Source organism: Phycodurus eques, chromosome 5, assembly GCF_024500275.1.
Source record: "Phycodurus eques isolate BA_2022a chromosome 5, UOR_Pequ_1.1, whole genome shotgun sequence".
Lineage (NCBI taxonomy): Eukaryota > Metazoa > Chordata > Actinopteri > Syngnathiformes > Syngnathidae > Phycodurus > Phycodurus eques.
The window spans coordinates 8,472,667-8,500,039 of NC_084529.1; the positions used below are offsets into that span (position 1 = coordinate 8,472,667).

A 27,373-nucleotide genomic window follows, 5' to 3' on the forward strand; every position below is an offset into this window, starting at 1 on the left:
TATATATTTTTGCAAATATTCTCTCATTGGAAATATTCTCTCATTTAGAATTTGATCCCTGCAACACGTTCCAAAAAAGCCGGGACCGGGACAACAAAAGACTGGGAAAGTTGTGGAATGCTCAAAAAACAACTGTTTGGAACATTCTACAGGTGAAGCGGTTAAGTGGAAACAGGTGAGTCTGATTGGGTATCAAAGGAGCATACCCGACAGGCTCAGTTGTTCACAAGAAAGGATGGGGCGAGGCTCACCACTTTGTGAACAACTGCGTGATCAAAAAGTCCAACAGTTTAAGACCGTTTCTCAACATAAAATCACAAGGAATTCAGGGATTTCATCCTCCACAATCTCTAACATCATGAAGAGATTCAGCGAATCTGGAGAAATCGCTGCATGCAAGTTGCAAGGCGGCACTGCATCAAAAACTGGCAAGGCTATTGCCATATGGGCACAGGAATACTTCAGAAAACTATCATCAGTTATTGAAAGTTATTGTTTTTTTTTAGAAATATTCTATCATTTTAAATTTTGATGCCTGCAACACGTTCCAAAAAAATATGGGACAGTGGCAACAAAAGCCTGGGAATGTTGAGGAATGCTCAAAAAGACCTGTTTAGAACATTCCACAGGTGAACAGGTTAATTAGAAACAGGTGAGTGTCATGATTAGGTATAAAAGAAGCTTCCCCGAATGGTTCAGCTGTTCACAAGCGAGGATGGGGCAAGATTCACCACTTTGTGAACAACTGGGTGAGCAAATAGTCCAACAGTTTAAGAACAACATTTCCCAACATACAATGGCAAGAAATTTAGGGATTTCATCATCTATGGCCCATAATATTATCAAAAGATTCAGAAAATCTGGAAAATTCTCTGCACGTAAGCGGGAAGGCCAAAAACCAACATTGAATGTCCATGATCTTCGATCTCTCAGAGATCTGCCTTAAATACTGCCTTACTACTGCCTTAAAAAAACAGTGTAGTATTTTGTAAAGGGTATTGCCACAAGGGCTCAGGAACACTTCGGAAAACTATTGTCAGTTAACACAGTTCATCACTACATCTACAAAAGCAAGTTAAAACTACCATATAAAGCGAAAGCCATATATCAACAACACCCAGAAAAGCTGCTGGATGGCTTCTCTGGGCCTGAGCTCATCTGAGATGGACTGACCCAAAGCGGAAAAGTGTGCTGTGGTCTGATGAGTCCACGTCAAATCATGGACGTCTCGTCCTCTGAACCAAAGAGGAAAAGGACCATCCAGATGGTTATCAGTGCAAAGTTCAAAAGCCAGCATCTGTGATGGTATATGGGTGTGTTAGTGCCTACTGCATGGTGAACTTGCACTGGGCGATATGGCCTAAATTTGACGTCACAATTTTTTCCCCAAATGTCGATTTTCAATATGACTCGATATTTATTGCAATAAAGTTTACAAATGTATAAAACCGGACCAGACCAAATTGATTTACATAATGAAGAAGGTATATTAAACAATTATAAACATCACAAAGAAATAAATTACTTTTCCCTAAAGGTATTTCAAAATATAATTATCTCAAAATTAGTGATGCACCGAGATGAAAATTCCTGACCAAAACCAAAAAAACTGAAAAGGAGAAACCCAAGGCCGAAATCGAAAGCCGAAACAACCCGAAGAAGTCATGATGCCAATTATCAGTCAAATTAATCATCAACTGCAACGACTGCAGAGATGCCAACCTATAGAAATTCACTTCCAGAACAATTTGTAAATTATGACAAGAACATTACCATGGGACAGTTATTGCACTATATTATGTAATTGGTTAAAAATAATTCTGCATACTGCTTCACTGTGCAACATAATCATTACTCTATGCAATAAATAAATTATAGCTTCAATATTTGTTGTTTTAATGAATTTCTTTGGGTTTGGCTCTGTTGTAGGTGTTAATCCCTTAACCCTTAGGTGGCAGCGATGCACTTAAGAAGAAGTAGACGGATAGAAGAAACATTACGTCACGTGGAACAAATACAATGCGGTGATCTGTAAATAAAATAATATTTTTTTAAAATACAAGCCCTATTCTAGAGAATGCCACACTGTACAAACCCAACTGTCTGGAACAGTTAGCTCAGACAGTGACTACTATCTTGTTATCTTCCTGCCACATTCACAGAGTGAACACAAAAACACGAACACTTCAACTGCCACCACGATCACTATGTGCTCTGCGACATTGTTTTGTTTACCTTACAGGAGTGGCAAGGAGCTAGGAGTCTCTTTAATGTGATACATGCATCGCTCTCGATAACATGCTTCATCTTCTTGTGATTTTATAAGGATATGCCTGTCTTAGTCGTAACATCTTTTATATACCTTTTTGCAGACTGCGGTTGTTTTGAAATGATAGACATGCCCTTTTTGGGACTATTTATGGCTCGCTAGTCACAAGCATCTTCTCCTCCATGTTGACAGACGTTTCACAGAGTAGCCAAAAGGATAGAAAATAAAATCCATGATCCCCTTTTTCCATATCGAGCTTTAATAAAATATCAATCAAATCGAGCTTCTCTATATATAAATCAGGACTACTTGCACATCCGTGAAGGCACCCTTAATGCTGAAAGTTACATACAGTTTTTGGAGCAACATATGCTGCCATCCAAGCAAAGTCCCTGCTTATTTGAGCAATATATTGCCAAGCCACATTCTGCATGTGTTAAAATAGCGTGGCTTTGTAGTAAAAGAATGTGAGTACTAGACTGGCTTACCAGCAGTCCAGACTTGTCTCCCATTGTAAATGTGTGGCGCATTATGAAGCACAAAATACGACAATAGAAACCCCAGACTGTTGGGCAATTGAAGTTGTACATCAAGCAAGAATCGGAAAGAATTCCACCTACAACGCTTCACCAGTTAGTGTCTTTTTTTCCCCAGACGCTTATTGAGTGTTAAAAGGAATGGTGATCTAACAAAGTGGAATGTGTTACAGGCACCAAATTCAAAATGAGTGAATACTTGCTAAAAAAACAAATGTTTATCAGTTTGAACATTAAAAATGTCTTTGTAGCATATTCAATTGAATATGGGTTGAAAAGGATTTGCAAATCATTGTATTCTGTTTTTATTTACATTTTAAACAAGCTCCCAACTTCTTTGGAATTGGGGTTTGTACAACATCCGTGGTTTAGTGAGGATTCATGCCCACCAATGTTCACCATCCAACCTGACAGAACTGGAGAGGTAAGGAGGAATGGCAGATGATCCCCAAATACAGGTGTGGAAAAACTTGTTGCATCTTCCCAAAAAGACCCATGGCTGTATTAGCTCAAAAGGATGCTTCTACTAAATACTGAGCAAAGGGTCTGAATACTTATGGCTGTGTGATATTTCAGTTTTTCTTTTTTAATAAATCTGCAAAAAATTCAACAATTCAGTTCAACATGAGGTGCTGTGTGTACATTAATGTGGGAAAAAATGAACTTAAATGATTTTAGCAAATGCAATATAAAAAAAAAAAAGAGTGAAAAAATTAAGGGGGTCTGAATACTTTCCGTACCCAATTTACTTCTGTGCTCTGTTGAGCATAGTTTATTTTCTACTGAAGGTATTATAAACTGTCAAAAAAAATACATCCATCCATCCATTTTCTGTACCGCTTCTCCTCACTCCATGAAAATGAAAACTGCGTGCTGGTTTTCATGTCACAAATATGTTTTCCTGTTTTTTACCACATCGCAATACTGTGAAACCTCGAAAGAATGGAGTAATGGGGGGGGGGGGGGGGAATCGGCAGGTATAGCTTTTTTTTTTTTGAGGCCATATGCACCCACATTACTGTACAGTACAGAATTATTATGTAGGTTTGTTTGTGGCCTAAAACGCCCAGTGCAGTACAAAGTTATTGTAAATAAATATAAGAAAAAGCTTGAAATTTTTTGAAAGTTTAATATTTTATTCAAACTTATCATGCCAATGTGCTTGGTCATGGTGGCATTGTTGACGTACAGTACTCATCATAGTAGAGCTGGGCGATTGATTGAAATTTAATTGTGATTTCAATGTTGGCTTCTAACAATAAAAAAACAACAACGTTATAATCGAAGAAAAACAATTAATGTGCAGCGGCACGGGTTGTGTATTTAGTATGTTACTGCGTTGTTAATTGCACCCTGAATGCACCCTGTGTTGCTTGCAGCAAGCGTGTGACGCATGTTCTTCCGCCTACCCTGAGCTGGCTTTAAGTGGTTTATTGACAACTCATTTGGAGTTTACAGTAAAAAATAAACGCACAACAAAAAGAGTTACACACATCGGATATTTAAATACAAGACACATCGCTTTAGAAATCGCCATCTTACGCTATTAGTCAATGGAAACCCCTATTGAAAGTATACATATTTGTATGTTTCAAACAGGCGATGTTCAGCCAGCTATGTTTGGGTCCTTCGTGGCTCGCGTGTGCAAGCGGGTGAGCGAGAAAGAAAAGAGAGATAGCGGCACTGTGAGCGGTCATGTTGCTAATTAGTGTGACGCAGTAGATTTATCACCTGTCAGTTAGGAGCGAGAAGTGTCTGTGTTCCTTTACCGAGTGTGCGTCCATGAGAGGTGAGTGGGAGCGCCACTTCTTGTTCATTGTAAGTTGGTGAAGTTAAGTCCTTCTGCTACAGGTCTTGTTGCGCTGCGTTAGCATTAGTGATTGTCAGCTAAATGCCTATTTGCCCTTATTTAATGTGCCTTATTTTCTGTGTAGTTTATAGTGGTAAGCACATTAACACCTTAACTTAGTAATCGCTCTCTTCAGTTAGTGATTGTTCTTTGTTTCTCTCATTGTAGAGACCACAACCACATAGAAACCGGGGTAAACATAGACGCATACAAGATACCGCAATCACCCCAAGTTCCTAACAAAAGTGGAAAGTTATGTGGACAATGTTAATGTAGACTATATTGGATGTTCTTGGAAACTGTTGGAATGAATGGACGTTTACTTAATAGCAATACTTAATAGAAATTTTAACTGCCCTTTTACAGTCATTATTCACACACCCACTATCAACATAACCTCCAAAACAAACAGGCTAGCTAACATTAGCATTAGATAATGGGAGGGATTTATTTTCAAATAACGAATATTTACATACAAACGCTGTAGTAACACATACAGAGGGACAGTATAACAATATCAAAGGTCATATATATATATATATATATATGTAATTTGTGAAAAAAAAGTTTAATAAAGTTTTATTGCAACTTTTTCTTTTACTTTTTTTTTTTGTAGGTTACTCTAATATGCAGCTCCATGCATGCAACGCACCACACTGCCCCCAAGATGCAAAGAAGCATACAGCAGGAACAACAGATCATGGTCATGGCTTTGTATAAAAAGACGCAAATGCTTTTTTCCCCCTGATTGTCTGACATGAAATCAGACAAAAATTTCCTTTTTTAGGTCAATTAGGATTACCAATGTTATTTCTACTTGCTAAAATCCCAGAATATTGTATATGCCAGAATATTGTTTCGGTAGTCAAACAAATACTAAGTTTCTTAATTGTGATTTCAATATCCATCAAACTAATCATGATCATTACTTTTTCCATAATCACCCAGCCTTACATATTAGGCAAGTCACTTTCATGAGGTGTGAGGAATTAGTGTGCTTCCTAGATCCAAATATGTTGCCAAAGGCAAACTGCCTGACAAAACAGCTTTACTGTACCAAAAATGGCGTGTTCCAGACTTTTGTATTGCTCAGAGTTAACACTGTCTCTCTCTCTCTCTCTCTCTCTCTCTCTCTCACAACTCTACAGCACAATCGATACTACCATCATGACATGGCCGTGACATAGGCACGGGAGGCATGTCTAGTCATATTGTATATCTGTGACCTGGAAATATGTCAGTCCCATTCTCTGCCCGCATTGCTCCACAGCACCAGTAAACAACAGCGGTCAATTCTGGAACTAACAGTCTTGTCAATGGCATTTTAAGTGAAAAATGGAAACAATTTTTGGACACAATGTTCAGTCCCGACAATCCATTTTATCGGACATCCGCTATATCGCGGTCAGTTTTCTCGAGGTTCTACTGTATATATTGCAGTAACAAAAAAAATTAAAAAAAAGATGCAGTCGCATGTCGATGTTTTTCCAAAATCGTGCAGCCCTAACAGATACAACGAGAAAGGAATTTAGGACCAAACCAGTACTATCGTTGAGCGTTTTGTAATGGCCAAATTTCAGCCCCAGGAACAGGTTACTCAGTGTAACACGCTGAGAGGAACTAACATCCAGGTGGCTGCCAAGACTCTACACACTAATTATTTGAGTGACTGCCTTGGTAGGTGCTGCTGTTTTGGTTAGCCACAGAGCTAGCAACAGATTTTAAATGGACTAAGCAATTAACTCTTTTATGTCCGTATGTGAACAACAGCGGAACATCAATGAACTACGCTGGCAGTTGCTGCTTGTAATTGGATGGGAGTATCATAGTAATTAATTAACCAGTTTTTTTCTTCATGAAGGCAAAGGAGGCTTTTGTTTGGGATGACCGATCAAACACTACATTTTATGAATGACCATTTCTCCTGAAGTGATTGAACAACATGTCCTGTTTATTAGCACTTACCATACATCTTTCCTTCGTCTGACAGTATAATCTTCCTTCTTCCGCATGGCGGGTAAATGGCAAGGGCTTCTTGGAAGCTTTGCTCAATGTCAGGGCTCCACACTCCCTCAGGGTCTCCGTCCATTGTCTTGTCCCCACCGGAGTCACTCAGTCTGTCTATGTCGTCCCCGGGACTCTCACTGCCACTCCAACTGCTGCGTTCCATCCTGGCAGCTAATGTTCGGTTTGTGGTCAGTGCACAAGTCAGTGCACAAGGGTAGCCCCAAATTGCTTAAGATCCGAAATATTCCACAAAAATTGGCTGGCAAACCATAGAAAAGAGAAACGTTTCTAAAAATCCCAGGGCAGGTGCGAGGAAGCCTATGGAAACAAGACAAAGGAAAGAAATGTTTAAGCTATGCAGAGAAAATTGACAGCTCAAATGACTCAAAATGGTCATTTATCATTGTTATTTTGTAGTTACTATGTCTGGTATGTCAGTACAGTATATCTGCCTGTAGGCAGATGAATTCTGTCATTGCAATAGTATTACAACTAGAATTAGATTTTCAACTTCTTTTAGTGACAATGAAGGCCAGTTTCCCAATATGGGTATCCTCCAAGCAAGATAGTAAAGGGTCACTGGTGCCCACGACCGGCATCTGGTTCGACTTACAGCAATGTTACAGTTCAAAATAAAGGTTAACTTTGAAGAACTCTGAAGATGGATGTTGTTCCTGAACGATAAGTACAACATAGTACAAATGATGACATTCAGCTGACTTGTGTTGTTGCTGAAGCTCATCTACTGTTACTACAAGAGTTTAATTGTTGTTTGTGACACTGAATGAACATGGTTAAAAAATAATAATCCAGCATTTGTGGTAAAATGGCAAGTCGAGTCAGACTGGAGCCAACGGCATTCTGCTGTGTTGTTCTTATTTCATCTTGTCTGATCTGAATAAGACTCGTAGCAGACGTTTTGAAAGTCAACAAAAGCACAGGAGTAAATACAAATATTGACAATGGCCCCATTTCACTAAACGTGCACCACACTGTCCTTACATGTCACCTGAACCGATTACAGACTTCATTGATGCCGTTATTAAAACCAAAATGTCTTGCTATAAATTGCGCCTAGTTGTCAATTTCTACTCTTACTGGATGAATTTACTGTATGGCTCACAAGAGTCCATAAAGAAATCATTTTGTAGTGCAGAGTAGACCACAGCCACAGCTGGAGGCATATTATTGCTTTATTTCATGAAGAAAAAATAAATTGCTCATTTTCTTCCAACATGACATTAAGTGGAGCAACAAACACTACACATCGCAACCAGCAGATAAGGAGGGGGAGAAATGAAGGGGGTTGCCAGCTGCCTACAATTCTCATAAAATCCCCTCCGGTGAACAGCAGGGTTGGCGTAGTATATACATACATACACACACACACAATTGCAGTGCCAGCTCCTTGGGCAAACGTCATTTTGTCAGGGCTCAACTGTTCACACTTCCTATGCTCTGTCCCTTGCCACAGTTTGAATTGTTTGTGTGTGTGTGTGTGTTTTGGTTGGGGAGTGGAGAGGCTGTAGAATAACACTTACATGCACAAATATGCAACAGGAGCATGTTCCATTTGGCTACATTTAACAGTGTCCACACATTTCAGCGGTGCATGATAACTCAATAAGAACACACAACGCCGCAAGGGGACATCAGATGACCTGGACTCCCCTAGAACATGTAATAGATGAGATGTGCTGTTTTTACGGGTGTTTGTCCTGCGGTACCCCTTCCGTGCTCATTCTGTTCACTTCCATTTATGTTTCCTCTCCAAATTCCTGCCCTTAACTTCCATCCCATCTCCTCTCCTGCCCTAACATTTTCCATTCAAACAACAATCCATTCATTCAGCAAGCTGCATGTTGTTTCCATTGCTCTGACACTGTGAGTGACAGTGTGCATACACAGCTGCATGTCTTCAAGTGATAAAACACCCAGTGGACATCACTCACCTCCAGTGGTAGTCACAGGCAAGAAATAGAGACTTCGGTCATCATAGATTTAGATGTGTTAGAATATTGATGAGCAAAAATGAAGCGCTGATCATGAGCGTTTAAGCTGCAACATTTAACATTTATGAAGGGATTGACTGAATCAAAGCATATAAATCCCTTTTAAGTCTTCTTTTTAGTTACATGACCCAAAAACTCAGTTCTCATTAACCTATAACGAGTGGATTTGACACACATTGTATGCTTCCTGCCCTGATTCACGTCAGAAGACAAAAAAATTTGGAGTGCATTAAGTGTCGCTATTTGTGTAAGTATAAGATAAAGGATAAAGGTTTTGTTTTTTGCTTGTTGTGTATCATGGAAAAATCCATTCAATTTGGTTGAAGATCTGAATAATGTATATGCCCCGTCTATCTGTCCTCTTTGGGTATTTTTGCATCCATTTTATAACTTAACTAAATTATCCTATCAGGATCACGGGACTATTGAAACCAATCGCAGCTGACGTAAGCACACTTTAGGTACTGTACACCTAGCACTGATCGGCATTCATGATTTTTTAATTGTATTTGTCTCATTCGCTTCCTGTATGTAAATCACATGCTAACATTCATAACACAGAGCACATTTTTACCAGCAATGGCCTTCAAACACCTCTCTCAGTGTGAGGAGACATTAAGTTTTTAATGCAACACCGACCCTTTATCTACCTTTGATTTTGTCCACTTAATGCATCAGGTTGATATAAGAAATGACTACTGAAGAGCTTGTAATTATTATTATTATTATTTTTTTTTAATTCGTCTGGCATTGCTCATAATGAGGGAGTTATTGAAGAGGGCAGAAAGGAGTTTTCATGAGATTCTTGCATGAGAGGGGCCCAGTAACAGATGGACGCTGGAGAGAAACATTAGTCACACAACAATCAACTCTGACTACTGGGCTTCATACCCCGAGTTACCCCTTGTACTCTGTGTGTGTGTGTGTGTGTGTGTAAGTGAGTGAGTGAGTTAGTGAGTGAGGCCTCGGACACTCCAGCCAGGACAGCAGGCTTCATGGTCTCAGTGCCAAACCGTCAGCAGAACACACGCAGGGCATCCAGCCACAATCCTGCAGCTGCCTTGGACCCTCACGTTCTCCCTTGGTGTTCCTTTTTCTTCTTGTGTAGCCTACTAGTTTGTTACAGCTTCCCTACAAGCCAAATACATGCATGGGTTTATCTGCATATAAAGCCCATGGCTAAAAGCCTCCATAGTCCCATCTTTTAATTATGTAAAATTCTGATCTCTTTTGCACACTGAGAGCACATAGACGCGTTGCAGCAGGGTTCTTGTTGGTACTTATAGTATAACAACAAGCTAGTCCTTTCCCTCCATGAGTTCTTCTATTGGACCACTCGACGGCATCTGTTTTAACTGCTTCCAACATGCACACATACAGGTTCTACTGTATAAAGTCGGGTTTTCCCATAATCCACAAAACAAACATTTTTATTCTACTTTTGTCATGCTTTAGTGCTCCCTTGAGAATAAAACCGAATTATTCTGAATATGTAATATTTTGCACGCAGTCAACTTTTGCCTTCAAATCAAGGACCATACTCAGCAGCTGAATATTTCAGTATGTAAGCTGATTCACGTGAGCTTTCATTTGTCTTACAACCTGAACGGTAACATCCTCCCTAACAGATTTGCAAGGCAAAAATCGTTCAGGTACAGCTCATGTTTTTCAAACAGAATTTATCCAAGAATATTATCTCAACCACTGCTGATGTACTGTCTGTCCCTGAACCTCAAGTTAGGCTCTAAGGGAGCAAGTTTAACACGCATCAAATTAATTTTTCTGTTCTTTGATGCTGTGGCGGTTCTCTGCGGACCATGGATTCTACTGTAATATAACATTCAAAAACGTCAGGAAAGCCATACTAGAACTTTTGACATGTATTTGGGTTTAGGGCCCATCCCAATTGTACCACTTAGCCCTTCCCCTTCATCTTAGTCCTTGGTTTTGCATGTGCATGAGAATGAAGGGGTATCTCATTTTCTCGGGGAAGGGCTAAGACGAAGGGGTGTATGGCCCTTGAAACTCAGTGTGGTAAGGGCGCTCATTTGAAAGCGAGGGGTATGGGACTACACCCCCGCTGACAGGTGAACATCTTGCTTACGAGACAGCGGAATGGAGAAGTACATAAATTTGAGCAAAATTATTGATATTCATACTAATGACAGTCATGTTTTTAATCAACGTAAATAGCATTCATGTTTTGAATTGTATCGCGAGTCTACCGTCAGACTACGGTGACAAATTCACAACAAATGCTCTTCACTACAATCTACTGCATTTTATGAACGATTAGAAAGAATTGTTAGAAAGCTAAGTCACATTCAGAAGCTACGTAGCTAATGTAGCGTTGCTAATAATGTCGCGTTTGAGTATACTTTGATGTGCACTTTCCATATCGTTAAGCTGTAACCTGATCACTCATGCAATGCAGTATGTCATCGGCGTAAAGCCGTTAGCTGTGATTCCCCGTGAACACCCTCGTCTGACATTGGGTTAACTAAACACACATGAGGTCAACGTAATAAATAACCGGACGCCTTTTCCTCCACAGGGACGCAAAAAGGCAACAGTCTTCTTCATCAGCACACAACACTCCAGAACGACATCCCCAGTCCCAGAATGACAACAGATATTCCTGTGACAGTGACAAAGTTTTCTATATTTTCTATTCTATTCTGTTTGAGATATTTTCTTTTTTGTGTGTGTTTACCAATGTTTGTTTATGTGTTTTGTGATGGTTGTTGTTGGTGTTATTTATTGGCCAACATTAGGCCATAAAGTTTGTCAAAACTTCTATAAAAATGTGTTTTTAGAGTAGATAAAAACAAAATATAGAAATGTATGTACCCTGCCCTGGCAGGAAAACATTTATGATAAACAATTTTAAAATACCAGTCACCTTTATAAAATGCACAAAGACACATTCAAATAAAAATAAAAATGTATAATAATAGGAACATTCATTTGACACAAGACGGCATCTTGCAAATGTAAACAATAGGCTTTACACGATCATGATTTTTGTGGCAGAACTCTTGGATCTCGGCTATATCAGCAAGTTTAAAAAAACGATCACCGATCCGATCACAAGATGGAGCAATGTGTCTCTTTACATGACTTGTTAATTTATTGTATATACTTGTGTAGGTCAAATCAACATTACATAACAGAAATAATTGGTGCTAACTTACTGTAATTAAATTACTTTAACAAATACTGTTAATGACATGCTTACTCTAACTTTCTCACTATCGCGGCTATATGGACGGTTGTTGGCCAGAGTTTGCGTCCATTTGACTTTTCCTTTGTTTTTGTTTTTTTTGTTTTGTCCCCCCCACCTTGCGTTGCTTGAACGCGGCATGCTCCTCCTCGTGTACATTCTTTAGGTGACCGATCAAATTTGGTGTGTTGAAGCATTTAGATGGTGTTCCCCACGACGTACTTCAGTTGTGAACAGACTGCAACTAACTTAGGTGTTGTTTGTCTGAGACACCGCAAAATAGTCCCACACCGACGATGTTTTTTCACCGACAAGATTGAAAAACCTTTATTGGCCGTCAGTTACAATACTGCACCACAAGACACGTGACAAGGCTAAAAATAAACTAGCTTTTTGATTCATACACGGCGAAGACGCGGAGTTAAATGTCTTGTGCGGAGCCGATCGATGAGGTTATTGATCGGATTGGCGAATTATGACATGAAAGCCAATCAGCATAAAATGCTAATTATCGGCCGATACCGATCAAATCGATCAGATCGGCGTAAAGTCTACTAAACAATTGTTGTGTCTGGCTACGACACAGCCAGCAGGGTGTGACTATGTGTTGTCCCAATTCCTAGGGCCATTTACCCCTTCCCCTTAGCTCTTCAAACGATGGGATAAGGGGATGGGCTAAGGAGTAGAATTTTTTTTACTTCCCTTCTTGAAAATATTTTTATAAGAATACAATTGAGTTGTATAGGTTATAGGTCAAATTAATGGTGGGGAAAAATTTTATCTTTTACCTTGGTCTAATTTTTTTATATCATAAAAACCTGGCGTTTGAACAGGCGTGTTTAGACTTTCCATATCCACTGCACTTCAAATGTAACCAGTTTTCATCTGAGAAAAAAAAAATGGGTGTGTCTCGTGGCCTGCCAAAGCATACAACCAAGAAAACAAATGGAAGATATCAAAACAATAGCAACAATCGACAGCCAGCAATTTGAGTTCCTTCTTTTTGGTATGTAGCTGCTTATGACAGGATTTTTTTTTTCCAAGTACAGGAATTTCTTATCCTCTATTCTTTTTTCACATGGGAGTGATGATCAACAGACAGTGTGAACAAAGGGTGATGTGCAGAGCTGTGGGAACTGTAGAGGAATAAAGTTGATGAGCCATACAATCAATTTATTGGAAAGAGTAGTGAGGGTAGAATCAGGACAGAAGTGATTATTTGTGAGCAACAGTATGGTTTCATGCCCAGAAAGAGTACCACAGATGCATTATTTGTCTTGAGGTTGTTGATGAAGAAGTACAGAGAAAGTCAGAAAAAGCTACATTGTGTAATTGTAGATCTCGAGAAAGCCTATGACAAAGTACCCAGAGAGGAACTGTGGTACTGCATGTGGAAGTCAAAAGTGGCAGAGAAGTAAGTTAGAATAGTACAGGACATGTATGAAGGCAGCATAACAGTGGTGAGGTGTGCTGTAGGTGTGACGAATGAATGAGAGGGGTGGAGGGGGAAGAGATAGTGAGGGTGGAGGACTTTAAATACTTGGGATCAACAGTCTAGAACAGCACAATCCATACAACATCAAACTGATGTGAACCGTGATGCTTGGTGAAAATCGAGGATATGATTGTAGGCTGCTGATTGACAAATAAAGAAGAAAGCAGTCACGTCCCCACTAAAGGTAGGAATCTCTCACCACCTCACAATTCGATCAGGATGCAGAGGGCTGTCGATGTATTTTAATGCATCTTGAATCAAGGGAATATTTTTTTGTTTTCTGTTTTTACTATACTTGTAATGGCTTTTGACTTTGACCTTTTTTGACAGATACATTTCATTCCACTTTATAGACAAGGGAATTGATTTACGTTGCATGTGTGAGTCAAGTTCCACACCAGCGAGTAACACTACACCAGAGTGGGAGACAAATTCAAACATGCAGTAAATTGAACATAAACGAGTTACTTATGTTTTAACATAACTTGTAGTTTTAGCCATTATCTTTTACCTCATCATTTGTCATTTTGTTGACATTATGACAATAAATTGGTTGGTAATCGAATGAAATATGCCAACTGGATGGTAGAATTAACCGTCAAGGGGTTCTTGCAGTAATTTAGTGTGGTCAAAGCCAGCCTCCACTCGAAAAGGGGTCGAGCCGGCCAACCTAAGTTTTGTGTATGCTAGGCATTACGGTAATAAGCCACCTTCAAAATAAAAGCCTGAAACTAATTTGTGGATATCAATGCATACTGATTTTTCAAAAAGTAACAAAAATAATCCTTTCGGTATCACAAACCAGTCCAGTTCTGGGGGACACTACACCACCCCAGGTCTCCAACAAAAGTGGTCCCATCCAAATCTGATGTGGCATTTCAAAATAAAAGTCTCTCAACTCTGCATATTTCAGTGTCACAACCACTTCTTTAAAGAAATGATTAGAAATAACCCAGGCAGCACGTGGACGACTGGTTAGAGCATCTGCCTCACAGTTCTGAGGACCGGGGTTCGATACCCAGCCTCGCCTATGGGGAGTTTTCACATTCTCCCCGTGCCTGCGTGGGTTTTCTCCGGGCACTCCGGTTTCCTCCCACATCCCAAAAACATGCATGCTAGGTTGATTGACAAATTGCCCGTAGGTGTGCATGTGAGGGCGGATGGTTGTTTGTTTGTATGTGCCCTGCAATTGGCTGGCAACCAGTTCAGGGCGTACCCCGCCTCCTGCCCGATGATAGCTGGGATAGGCTCCAGCACGCGCACGACCCTAGTGAGGAGAAGCGGCTCAGAAGTGGATGCATGTGTCAATCATATCGGAATTTCTATTCGCCGAGATGTAAATCCGACCTGACTTTCAACAGTCATATCAAATCAATTACTAAAACTGCCTTCTACTGTCTGAACAACAAATCCAGAGTGAAGGCTTCTTGCATGTGCCAAGCAGACCAGGAGAAGCTCATCCATGCTTTTATCTCAAGTATACTTGACTATTGTAATGGTCTTCTGACTGGACTCTCCCAAAAGAGCATTAAACAGCTACAGCTCATTCAGAATGCTGCAGCTCAGGTTCTGACCAGAGCAGAGGTGAGACCATATTACTCCAATTCTAAAGTCTTTACACTGGCTCCCAGTCAGCTTTAGAATAGATTTTAAAGTTCTAATTCTGCTCTATAAGTCACTAAATGGTTTAGTCCTGAATACATAGAATAAATACTCATCGAATATAAACCCAGTAGGGCTCCGAGATCTAGACTCAGGTCAAACAGTGGAGCATAGAGTCCAAAGCAAACATGGTGAAGGAGCATTTAGCTATTCTGCTGCACACAAATGTGCCAACAGAAGTGATGTCAGCCCCAAGTGTTAATGCTTTTCAGTCCAGGATAAAAACTCTTCTTTTTTTCTCATGCTTTTTAGAGCATTTCCACTTTTAAATGATATTTCTTCCACTTTACGCTGTTTTAATTGTACATTTAGTTTTTTCTTTGTTTTTAAATGTTTTTAATCATGTAAAGCACATTGAGTTAGTTTGTGTATGACATGCGCTATATCAATACATTTGCTTTGCTTTGCTAAAAGTATTATTATTGGACTGTTTAGAATAAGGATTCTGGGTCGAGCCAGGGACTCCTTACAGTGGAGACGTTTTTCCAAGTACCCCCTGTTATAATTCTAACACCAAATACATATCTTTTTGAGGAAAAAACTGTCCGAACCAGTACAACTGTATCTTGAAGAATATCAATAATAATAAGTTGCTGTTTTCCCCTTTGTTTTATTGCAAAGCAGTACAGGTACAGCAGGAAAATCACGTGCATCACGTGACCGATGCATTGGGTGGCGGCGCCTATGCGACACTTCACACGCACATGGCACAAATTGTCACCGCGCGCAGAATGCCGTGGAGATCATCTCTCCTGATTGGTCCGTTTTAGTCACATGCTGTGATGACGTACTCAGCTTTCACCTTTGTTCCTCAATACCGCCATCCCGACTTTCATTTAGTGGCTGCACATACCACCTATGCCGCCGCCTTCTTGATCAATTTTGCAATATAATTAAACGCATCACCTGGTCATCTAGGTCCATTTGTTCTAGCAGGCACTGTTCCACGGTCGCCACTTTTGTTGCTTTGTTCCTTGTTACGAAAAGTAAAAACGGCTACCGGAATTGGCCATAAAATGCAGAGGAAACTCCACCCTGTGGTGTCCGAGCAAATACCAGCCGCAGCGACACCCCCCACTTGGAGGACAACTGCAGCACATTTTCAAAAAAGCGAGCGTGGGTTGTGCTCGAGTATAAAGGCAATCTGCACGCAGGATAGCCGCAGAGACGTCATCACAGTCGCCACCCGGGCGAGTAGAAAGAAGCCTTTACACTGGCTAAACTTTCGGCTCAATAATTACTGAATCGATTTCCAGCTACTGAGTCGTTTCAGATCATATTTTCGAAATGAAATAATATCGTGCTTGAATAAAATCAACAACAACAAATCGCGATATGTATCGAATTGTTGCTAAAACGAATTGTTACACCTCTAGTGTTTAGTTTTTAAATGTAGTTTTAGTTTAGTGATTAGTTTAATCAGTAAACATTGATTTTCCCTTATGGAAAAATAATCTGTCGGTCTATCTACTGTATCTATCTATCTTTAATGTTCCTCCATTTTCACGTGACGTTTTTAAAACGTTCATTTCCAAAACCCCTCAATTCAAGAACCATTTCCAAACGTTAGCATTTTCAGGCTCCAAAACACTGTTCATGTATTTTTTTAAAAAAAGGAAAAATGCCCAAAACATACAGTTTGTTGCAGGCAAACCTTTAAAAGGGAACAGAGTTCAGTAGTGGACTGTGAGGACTTTGGTCAAATGAGGCTAATTGCAATTCACACACTTCTTGTCATAGGTCATAAACAGCAGCCATGCTGATGTTCTTAAAAGAGTTAAATCAACCAGCCATAGACACAACAAAATGTGGTGGTTGTGCCATCTTACAACACTACCCCCTTTTATGGAGTGTGAACTGAACACAGCATCATGTGAGGACACGTATCCTTGAAAAGTCAAAAGTGGAGGAGAGTAACATCACCAGCGCACACATGAAAGGGCCAACTGATAAATACATTAACAGGCTTTTGAGGGACAGTCAACATGGAACGGTTTCTATTATTCTCAAATGCTGTTTTACCTTGTTTAGATGTGGAGCGGTATTTCGCTTAACTGATGATTCAATTGATGATTAATTAAGAAGTCAGATGATGGACCCTACCAGTACTTAACTTGAGAATGATATATCATACATCCATCCATTTTCTTTACCGCTTACCCTCACTAGGATCGCGGGCTGCTGGAGCCTATCCCAGCTATCTACGGACGGGAAGCGGAGTACACCCTGAACCGGTCGCCAGCCAATGGCAGGGCACATAGAAACAAACAACCATTCGCACTTACATTCGCACCGACGGGCAATTTCGAGTCTTCAATCAACCTACCACGCATATTTTTGGGATGTGGGAGGAAACCGGAGTGCCCGGAGAAAACCCACCCAGGCACGGAGAGAACATGCAAACACCACACAGGCGAGGCCGGGATTTGAAACCCGGTCCCCAGAACTGTGAGGCAGATGTGCTGGCTGCTGGTGGGGGCGGTGGGGCTCCCCTGTCGCTCCTCGGGCCTGCTTCCTCCTCTTCTCTCTGTTCCGTGCGTCCCGCTGTGGTCGCCTCTTCCTCTTCCCGTGGGGGAGCCGGGCAGGTCCTTGCAGGCTGTGGGGCCTGCTGTGGGGTTCTTTTCCCTGCCTGGTTTGGGGAGGGTTCCACTTCCCACGCTCAGGGGCGGGTAGTGGGTGCTGGCGGGGGGGAGGGGGGGGGGGGGGTTGCTGCGGGTCTGGGAGGGATTGCCCTCTTCGTCTGTGGTTGTCCGGCCTAATGGGCCCGACCTGCGGGAGCCATGCCTCTTAATCACTCACTTAGCACACACTCACACCATTCACTGTACAGGAAGTCCGAGGTACGACGTACTCGACCTACGCAGGGGAGACGCCTTCTCCAGTGCCGAGGTTGTCCTCCTCGGGGTTAACACCCTTCTCTCGTTGCACAGCTGAGCTGGGTGGCAGCAACAATAAAGGCACGAAGCACCGATTTGCTGCTTTAATGGCTTTATTAGCTCCTCTGCACATTCAACGTCAACGGGTCCTCCGCAAGTCGCCGTCACTACACTTGCCACTGTACACACTCGCATCTGCGAGCACTCCTTCCTCCTTCACAGTCCCGTCTCACTCGCGCATCGACGCACATGCCCCCACACACTGAGCTTGCTGTCACAATCACGTGGGACAATACCCGTAACAGAAGTATTTTAACGTAAGTTTCGACTTTAACAGTGAAATCCGACTTATGCGGAAATTCGGGCTACGTCGCCAGCGTAGGAACGGAACTCATTCGTAAATCATAGGACTTCCTGTATATATTTTTCTCACTAAACACATCTGGGCACATACACATATTAAAGGGTTCCTGGTGGACTGGTATGGGATCGGGAGGGTGTGGGTGTCGGATCGGGTTTCAGCACGTCTGTGCTGTTTCCTGGTCCGTGCGCACTGCCCCTCCGCCCTGCCTGCCCCCCTGGATTTTAAATGCATCACACACACTCCCCATGTTTTAATGCACCACATACACCTATCTCTGGGGGGGCGGTGGGTCATGGGTGGGGCGGGAGGGGGGTGTTTGGCTGTTAGGCAGTAGTGCCTGGCAGCCCTCCCCCCCCCACCCCCTCAGCTCACTGACCTCTCCAGATTTTAATGCAACACACCACTCGGGGGGCACTGATACACGGGGTAGGGCCAATGACTGCCAGTCGGGGACCTGGCAGTCATAGTAACAGGGGGGGAGGTGGGTCTCACTTACTTGCATGGCGGTCCTCCTGACCCGGGCCCCCCAGGCTGGATGACTGCTTGGTGTTGGGGCTGACCTTTCATGGCCCACGGCTGCTCCTTGGTTCCCCCCCATTATCGTTCCCTTGTTGGGTGCCCCTATTTGCCCTCCTTTCCAACAAACAAGGGACACTCTCCCGCTCTCAGGCTGGGTGGGGACTGGCTGCATTGCGGGCCCTGCGGGTTGGGGAGCGTCTTGCTCTCCTGGGGTTGGAGGGGCATGTGGGGCGGCGGGTGGGGTGGGGGATTTGGCTGGAGGGGTTGCATTGGGTCCCTGCGGCCCCCACTGGATGGCCGGTTGTCGTGGCGCCTCGGTGGGGCCGGCGGACCACCCTGGTTCCCTCGGTGTGGGACGTGTTCCGTCTGACGGGCTGCTCTCGGGTGGACCCCTGGGCCTTAGCCCGTCCCTCTATTGATTGGGTGGGATCCTCAGTCTGCAGCCACAGCAATTACAGGACACTTCTGTCAGTCTTTTTGCATGTAAAACGGTATCAATTCACTTGCATGTATCCACAGACACACACCCCTAGGACTCTTTCACTTGGTGTGGGGTCCCGCACTTACTGCGACAAATAACTCGTGAATATGCAAATCGCTTGTGTATCCCCTCACTTATACTCTCGTTCTGTAGACTTTTATAATTCACATAATGAATGCCACCACACTTCAGTTGTCCTGTTCTACCTTGTCCTGTCCTTCCCTCACAGGGTGTAGCATTACAGCCCCATGCAACACTCATATTTAATGTGTCATTGTTGGAGATAATGTAAAGATTTACTTCTCTCATCCTGTTTACAATTAGTGCTTTGTCTTTTGTCTTTGTTTCTCTCTCCCTTCTAGAAACTTTGTTCTGTTCGACTCATCAAGTCTGATTCTCATTGAACCTCAATTATAATCAGATCAGAATCATCTTTTTTTGGCAACTATGTCCAAAAAACACACAAGGAATTTGTCTCCGGTAGTTGGAGCCACTCTAGTACAACAACAGAGAGTCAATTGACAGAGAACACTTTTGAGACATAAAGACATTGACAAAAAACAGTCACTGAGCAATAAAGGGTTGCTAGTTATCTGGTAATGCCGGTACATTTTTTTTTTTTTTTTTACAATTGTGCAAAAAGATGCAGTCCTCTAGCACTTAGAGCAGTTCGAAAGACTGATATTGCAATAGTCCAGTGCAATGACCATTGTGCAAATGGCGCCGAGACTTCAAGCGAGTAGTGCGATAATATGGGACAATGTAATGTATAATTGGCCCCACAGAAATGTGACAACAAACGCAAGTCAAAAAATTGCCAGCATGTTGTAATGGAATTGTAGGTTAAGTGTTTAAGAAATTGATCGCAAGAGGGAATAAGCTGTTGGAATGTCTGCTAGTTCTAGTTTGCATTGATTAGTAGCGCCTACCTGAGGGAAGGAGCTGGAAGAACTGGTGACCGGGATGTGGCGGGTCCGAGAGGATTTTACACGTTCTTGTCTTAGTTCTGGCAGCGTGCAAGACCTCACGGGTGGGTAGCGGGGTACCGACAATACCACATGGAAGCTTAAAAACTCCACTGTGACACAGTAAAACTGTTCCGCCATGAAAGAGATACAGATTTTCCATTCTGCTTGACCTGAAAGCGGAACAGGACAAAAAAAAGGCCTTCTACTCCAACATCCAAGAGCTCTGATCTCACAAATGGGCATGCATCTGGGTGAATGGACAAAAATTCCACAAAATCCTGTTAAAGGTCTTATGCTGTATATAGCCTATATAGCTTTTTTATTTGCTAATTCATGTACTGTATAATGGGCAGGTGCCTCAATACTTTTACATATGATATGGATCTGTACGGTTGGTGTATAAAAAAAATAATAATATTTTGTTAATTCCTTATTTAGAACTGATGTTTTCAGAAGCAGTGGGCATTAGTGGGGAAAAAAACAAGTAAACAATTATTTCTTCTATGCTAATACTATCCTAATTCTACAAGTGAGACCCTTGTTTTTATCATGGTGAGGCGGCTTTGATTCATAGCACAATCATTATACACGTCTTCCTTAGCATTGAAGCCCACACACGGCAATTGGTCCCCAACTGCACACCGAAACAATGATTGGCTTACTTCGTGTGAAATGTGATGGGAAGGTTTAACTCTTTTCTCTTGTCAACATCTACTTTTTTGCTGAGTCAGCGAATCATTATCTTGCCTTTTCCTTTTGGATAGAGTGGGGGTGAACACGTCTCGTACACACACATACAACGACACAAAACAATACAGTATCTGTCATAAGATTAAAGAGGCCAGCGGAGGTAAACCAGCCACATTTAATAAGTGTGAATTTAGGAGTATTGCCAAGAAAGACATTGGTGTGTGTGTGTCCATACTCATGTAGGAATATTTTATAGCTGCCCTAAATGCAACAGTAAATCTATAGTCCATCCATCCACTACAATTAGATCCTTTTCTATCTAATATTTGTATTCACCTAACCACAAACACATATGAACACAAACCCACACACGCACGCACGCACATATTGTCCATTATATCTCGGTTATTGCATTTTTATTTAGACTGATGCAGATTAGAAGGCATAGGGCGAGGCTGCTGTAAATCCTGAAAACATGGTAGCGTGTGGAAGAGTATGTCCTGTGGCTAATTAGAAAACCTTAAAGGTTTTTTATCAAATCTGGTTATTTCCTGTTCCTTTCTCTCAAAGCAGTATAAAAAAGAACAGAAGAGCGACATGACAAACATGATCATCAGCTGTAATCAAACATGTATATTTAAAATGAGCTAGCACAAAACTAAAAGGTAACACCCACACAAGGATATTGTGGGTTTTGGCAGTTTCCCCCCCCCCAATCCATAGCAGAGGGCATGGAGCAATACAACATTTTTCATTTTAATACCAATAAGAACCTTCTGGGATACCTAGATGTTACCAAACAAGACTCAAACAAAAAAACAAAAAAAACAAATGACAACATCTGGAAAAACAGATACTTATTTTACACTATTACACTTATTGAAGATCCATTACAAGCCCACGTTAATATTTTGCAAAACACATACAGTACATGCATGAGTACTGGTTATACAGAATGATTACCAACTGAGATAAAACCAGATATAGTTCCTTATTTGTGTCCAGAATTCATCAAGTAATTAATGTATTCGTACTAATTGCTAATTGACATTACTTTTCTTGTTTTTTCCATTTTGTGGAACATATAATCTCTGCTCTCAGAAATAAGAACATTTTCTTGGTAGCCAATGTTGAGAAGCTATGCTAGGATAACGATTGTAATGTAAACTAAGCAGATCAACTGCATTTTGCTAAGAAACGTCAAACAATTTGAAAACGTTATTCTCAGCCAACAAGTGATTGCTCAGCTTCGGATACTTTCTGGTGTTTAGCTTCCCAGAAGCACTAAATAACACCCACAGCTCAACCCTAAACATGACCTTTCACACTGATAAGACAGGCAGCCCCAGGCATGGGATTTGTTTTTAAATATGAATCTTTGAGAAAAGCTACTCAACTGTGGGCCTTTCACATTTTTAACTGAAAATTAGGAAAAATAAATGGCGTTGTTTTTGCTATTAATTTACACAAGAACAGCATTTTGGAGCCTGAAATGCAAATATTTTAAATTGGACCTACATTTTTTGGAAAACAGTCGTCAGTACTAGGGTGCTGCATGAATGGGCAGTGACTCGAATCCGACTCAAGACTTTTCGGATTTGAATCATAGCAAATCAAAGAATAACATACTATTCTGAAAAGAGCTGCATTGCTGCCACGCCACATTTACTTCATTCCCATTTCCATTTTCTGTACCGCTTATCCGCACAGTCGTCCACCGTGTCGCGCATTCACTTAAAATATTTCACAATTTTGAGGCTTTGTTTATGGCCGACGCCATTTGGACTTAATGCGCATTTGGGCATGTACGCAGTTGCAGTTTGGAGCCCTGCACCCGTATCTCCGCTGAAGGAGGCATCCATTAGCCTGGCAAAATCTTGTCATAGAGTATATAAAACGAGAAAATATCTCTGCTAAATGTAATAACAAAATGGATAACTTTAAGAAAAACTCGTCACCTTTGATTAAAATGGCCTGCACCCATGGGGCCCGGCCGGGCACAGCCGTAAAGGGTAATGTGGCTCCCCCTTCCCATGGGCTCACCACGTGTGGGAGGGGCCATGGGGGTCGAGTGCACTGCGAGCTTGGCGGTGGCCGAAGGCGGGGACCTAGGAGAGCCGATCCCCGGCTACAGAAGCTGGCTCTCGGGACGTGGAATTTCACCTCTCTGGCAGGGAAGGAGCCCAGCTGGTGTGTGAGGTTGAGAAGTTCTGACTAGATATAGTCGGCCTCGCCTCCACGCACAGCTTGGGCTCTGGTACCAGTTCTCTCGAGAGGGGTTGGACTCTCTTCCACTCTGGAGTTGCCCACGCTGAGAGGCGCTGAGCAGGTGTGGGTATACTTATTGCTCCCCGGCTCGGCGCCTGTACGTTGCAGTTCACCTCGGTGAACGAGAGGGTAGCCTCCCTCTGCCTTCGGGTGGGGGGACGGGTCTTGACTGTTGTTTGTGCCTATGCACCAAAAAGTAGTTCAGAGTACCCACCCTTTTTGGAGTCCTTGGAGGGAGTGCTGGAGAGCGCTCCCGCTGGGGACTCCATCGTTCTGCTGGGGGACTTCAATGCTCACGTGGGCAATGACAGTGAGACCTGGAAGGGCGTGATTGGGAGTAACGGCCCCCCCGATCAGAACCCGAGCGGTGTTCTGTTATTGGACTTCTGTGCTCATCACAGCTTGTCCATAACGAATACCATCCTCAAGAATAAGGGTGTCCACACGTGCACTTGGCACCAGGACACCCTAGGTCGCAGTTCGATGATCAACTTTGTGGTCGTTTTGTATACTCATCGTATACTGTACATGATAGCTGTCCCTGTTTTCAGAATCAGAATCATCTTTATTTGCCAAGTATGTCCAAAACACACAAGGAATTTGTCTCCGGTAGTTGGAGCCGCTCTAGTACAACAGACAGTCAATTTACAGAACACTTTGTAGACATAAAGACATTGACAAAAACAATTGTGCAAAAAGATGCAGAGTCCTCTAGCACTTAGAGCAGTTCAAATGACTAATATTGCAATAGTCCGGTGCAATGACCATTGTGCAAAGGGCGCCGAGACTTCAAGGAGTGTATGCGGTTTAAAGTGACGAGTAGTGCGATCATCTGGGACAATGATGGTTGTGCAAATGTTACAGATACTCCTCAATCAGTATGCAAATGGAGCAGATGCTACTCTGGCATGAGTGGCCAGTATATGCAAATAGTGCAGCATGGCGAGACAACTACAGTGAGTGCACGAGTAATACATAATTGGCCCCACAGAAATGTGACAACAAACTCAAGTCAAAAAAATTCCAGCTTGTTGTAATGGAATTATAGGTTAGGTGTTTAAGAAGTTGATCGCAAGAGGGAAGAAGCTGTTGGAATGTCTACTAGTTCTAGTTTGCGTTGATCGGTAGCGCCGACCTGAGGGAAGGAGCTGGAAGAGCTGGTGACCGGGGTGCAGACGGTCCGAGAGGATTTTGCACGCCCTTGTCTTAGTTCTGGCAGCGTGCAAGTCCTCAATGGTGGGTAGGGGGGTACCGACAATCCTTTCAGCAGTTTTGATTGTCCGTTGCAGTCGGAGTTTGTCCTTTTTTGTAGCAGCACCAAACCAGACTGTGATGGAAGAAAACAGGACCGATTCGATGACCGCTGTGTAGAACTGTCTCAGCAGCTCCGGTGGCAGGGCGTGCTTACTCAGAAGCCGCAGGAAGTACATCCTCTGCTGGGCCTTTTTGAGGACGGAGTTGATGTTGGTCGCCCACTTCAGGTCCTGAGAGATTGTAATTCCCAGAAACTTGAAGGTCTCGACGGTTGACACAAGGCAGCTGGACAACGTGAGGGGCAGCTGTGGCGAAGGATGCCTCCTGAAGTCCACGATCATCTCTACCGTCTTGAGCGTGTTCAGCTCCTGGTTGTGTCGGCCGCACCACAGCTCCAGCCACTCCGCTTCCTGTCGATATGCAGACTCGTCACCGTCCTTGATGAGGCCGATGACCGTGGTGTCATCTGCAAACTTCAGGAGCTTGACAGTCGGGTTCGCTGAGGTGCAGTCGTTCGTGTAGAGAGAGAAGAGCAGCGGAGAGAGGACACAACCTTGGGGCGCCCCAGTGCTGATGGTCCGTGTGGATGAGGTGGCCTCCCCCAGCCTGACCTGCTGTGTCCTGCCCGTCAGAAAGCTGTAAATCCACTGGCAGATGGCAGGTGAGACGCTGAGCTGGAGAAGCTTGGTTGAAAGGAGTTCAGGGATGATGGTGTTGAACGCTGAGCTGAAGTCCACGAACAAGATCCTCGCGTAGGTCCCTGCACTGTCGAGGTGTTCCAGGATGAAGTGCAGTCCCATGTTGACTGCATCATCTGCAGAGCTGTTCGCTTGGTAGGCAAACTGCAGGGGGTCCAGCAGGGGACCTGTGACACTCTTGAGGTGGTCCAGCACGAGATGTTCAAAGGACTTCATGACCACAGATGTCAAAGCGACAGGCCTGTAGTCATTCAGACCAGAGATTGCAGGTTTCTTGGGGACTGGAATGATGGTGGAGCGTTTGAAACAGGATGGAACTTCGCACATTTCCAAAGATCTGTTGAAGATCTGGGTGAAGACTGGAGCGAGCTGGTCTGCGCAGACTTTGAGGCAGGATGGGGACACATGGTCCGGTCCTGCCGCTTTGTTAATCTTCTGTTGTTTGAAGATGCGTCTCACATCTTGTTCATGGATGGTTAACGCAGAAGTCAGAGGTGTGGTTGTGGTCGCGGGTGCGGCCGGGTGGGTGTGTGGAGTGAAACTGTCCTTTTCAAATCTGCAATAGAAGGTATTCAAGTCGTTGGCTAGTGTGCTATTGTTCTCAGCTTGGGGGGATCGTCGCTTGTAATTAGTCAGCGATTGGAATGCATGCCAGACTGATTTTGAGTCGTTCGCGCTAAACTGTTTTTCCAACTTTGCTGGATAGATCCTCTTTGCAATGTTAATTTCTTTAGTACGCTGGTTTCTAGCTCGATTATACAGGGCCCTGTCCCCGCTCTGATATGCATCTTCCTTAGCTTGGCGAAGCTGCTTAAGTTTAGCAGTGAACCACGGCTTGTTGTTGTTGAATGTCAGAAATGATTTTGTTGGTACGCAAACCTCTTCACAGAAACTGATATAGGATGTGACAGTGTCCGTATATTCATCCAGGCTGCCAGCTGAATTTTCAAAGACACTCCAGTCTGTACAGTCTAAACAGCTTTGAAGTTCCATCTTGGCTTCATTGGTCCACTTTTTGACTGTTTTCACTGTAGGCTTCGCACATTTAAGTTCTTGCTTGTACGTCGGTATTAAGTGAATTAAGCAGTGATCAGACGAGCCCAGGGCTGCACGAGGTATAGCACGGTATGCGTTTTTTACCGTAGTGTAGCAGTGGTATAAAGTATTATTTTCCCTGGTAGGACAGTCGATGTGCTGCTTGTATTTAGGGAGTTCGTGGTTCAGTTTAGCTTTGTTAAAGTCCCAGAGAATAATTAGGGGTGAGTCCGGGTGTTTTTTTTCAATTTCGTTGACTTGTTCGGCGAGCGTTAGCAATGCGGCGTTCGTATTAGCTTGCGGTGTAATATAGACTCCAGCCAGTATAAACGATGCAAACTCACGTGGCGAGTAGAATGGTTTACAGTTCAAAAACAGCGACTCCAAATGCGGGCTGCAGTGTGTGCTGAGCACCTTGACGTCCGTACACCATTTTTCGTTGATATGGAGGCATATCCCGCCGCCCTTCGTTTTCCCCGATGATTCCATGTCGCGGTCCGCTCGATGAATGTTGAAGCCGGGAAGCATGACGGCGCCATCGGGTACAGCGTCGCAAAGCCAAGTCTCCGTGAAGCACATGGCCGCAGAACGTCCGAAGTCTTTACTGGTCTTTAACAGAAGATGAAGCTCGTCCATTTTGTTGGGTAGGGAGCGTACATTCGCGAGGTGGATCGACGGGAACGCCAATCGTGTCCTCTCTTGCGGAGTTTCACCTGAATGCCGGCTCGTTTTCCTCTGTGGCGCCGCTTCCGCCTCCATGCGGCGAAAACCGCGGACGCCGCTCCGGTGAGTAACTCGGGGAAAAAAACTGAGCGGATTTTCGAAAGTTGGTGACAGAAAGTCCGGAGTAGCCTCCTTGATGGTTAGCAGGTCTCCCCTTGTGTAAGTGAGTCATGTAAGGTCTCCAAAGACGGACGAAAAACACAAAAACAAAGACAATACTAGAGAGCGCGTTACCGAGGCGACCACACTGGTAGGCGACCACACTAATCGGACTTGCGGCTGCATGTCTTGGACACTCGGGTGAAGAGAGGGGCGGAGCTGTCAACTGATCACCACCTGGTGGTGAGTTGGCTCCGATGGTGGGGGAAGTGGCAGGCCCAAACGTATTATGAGGGTCTGCTGGGAACGTCTGGCGTAATCCCCTGTCAGAAAGATCTTCAACTC

At 43.1% G+C, this 27,373-nt stretch overlaps 1 protein-coding gene across 2 annotated transcripts in view; it reads right to left on the minus strand.

Annotated features, from left to right (window-relative positions):
* Positions 1 to 27,373, minus strand: part of LOC133402979 (transcriptional enhancer factor TEF-1-like) — a 71,075-nt gene that overhangs the window by 26,554 nt on the left and 17,148 nt on the right. For both annotated transcript variants that reach the window (XM_061677379.1, XM_061677378.1), the window contains exon 2: positions 6,620 to 6,979. In XM_061677379.1, coding sequence (XP_061533363.1) covers positions 6,620 to 6,824 — 205 coding nt within the window. In that variant the 5' untranslated portion in view covers positions 6,825 to 6,979. The remainder of the gene's footprint in view (positions 1 to 6,619; positions 6,980 to 27,373) is intronic.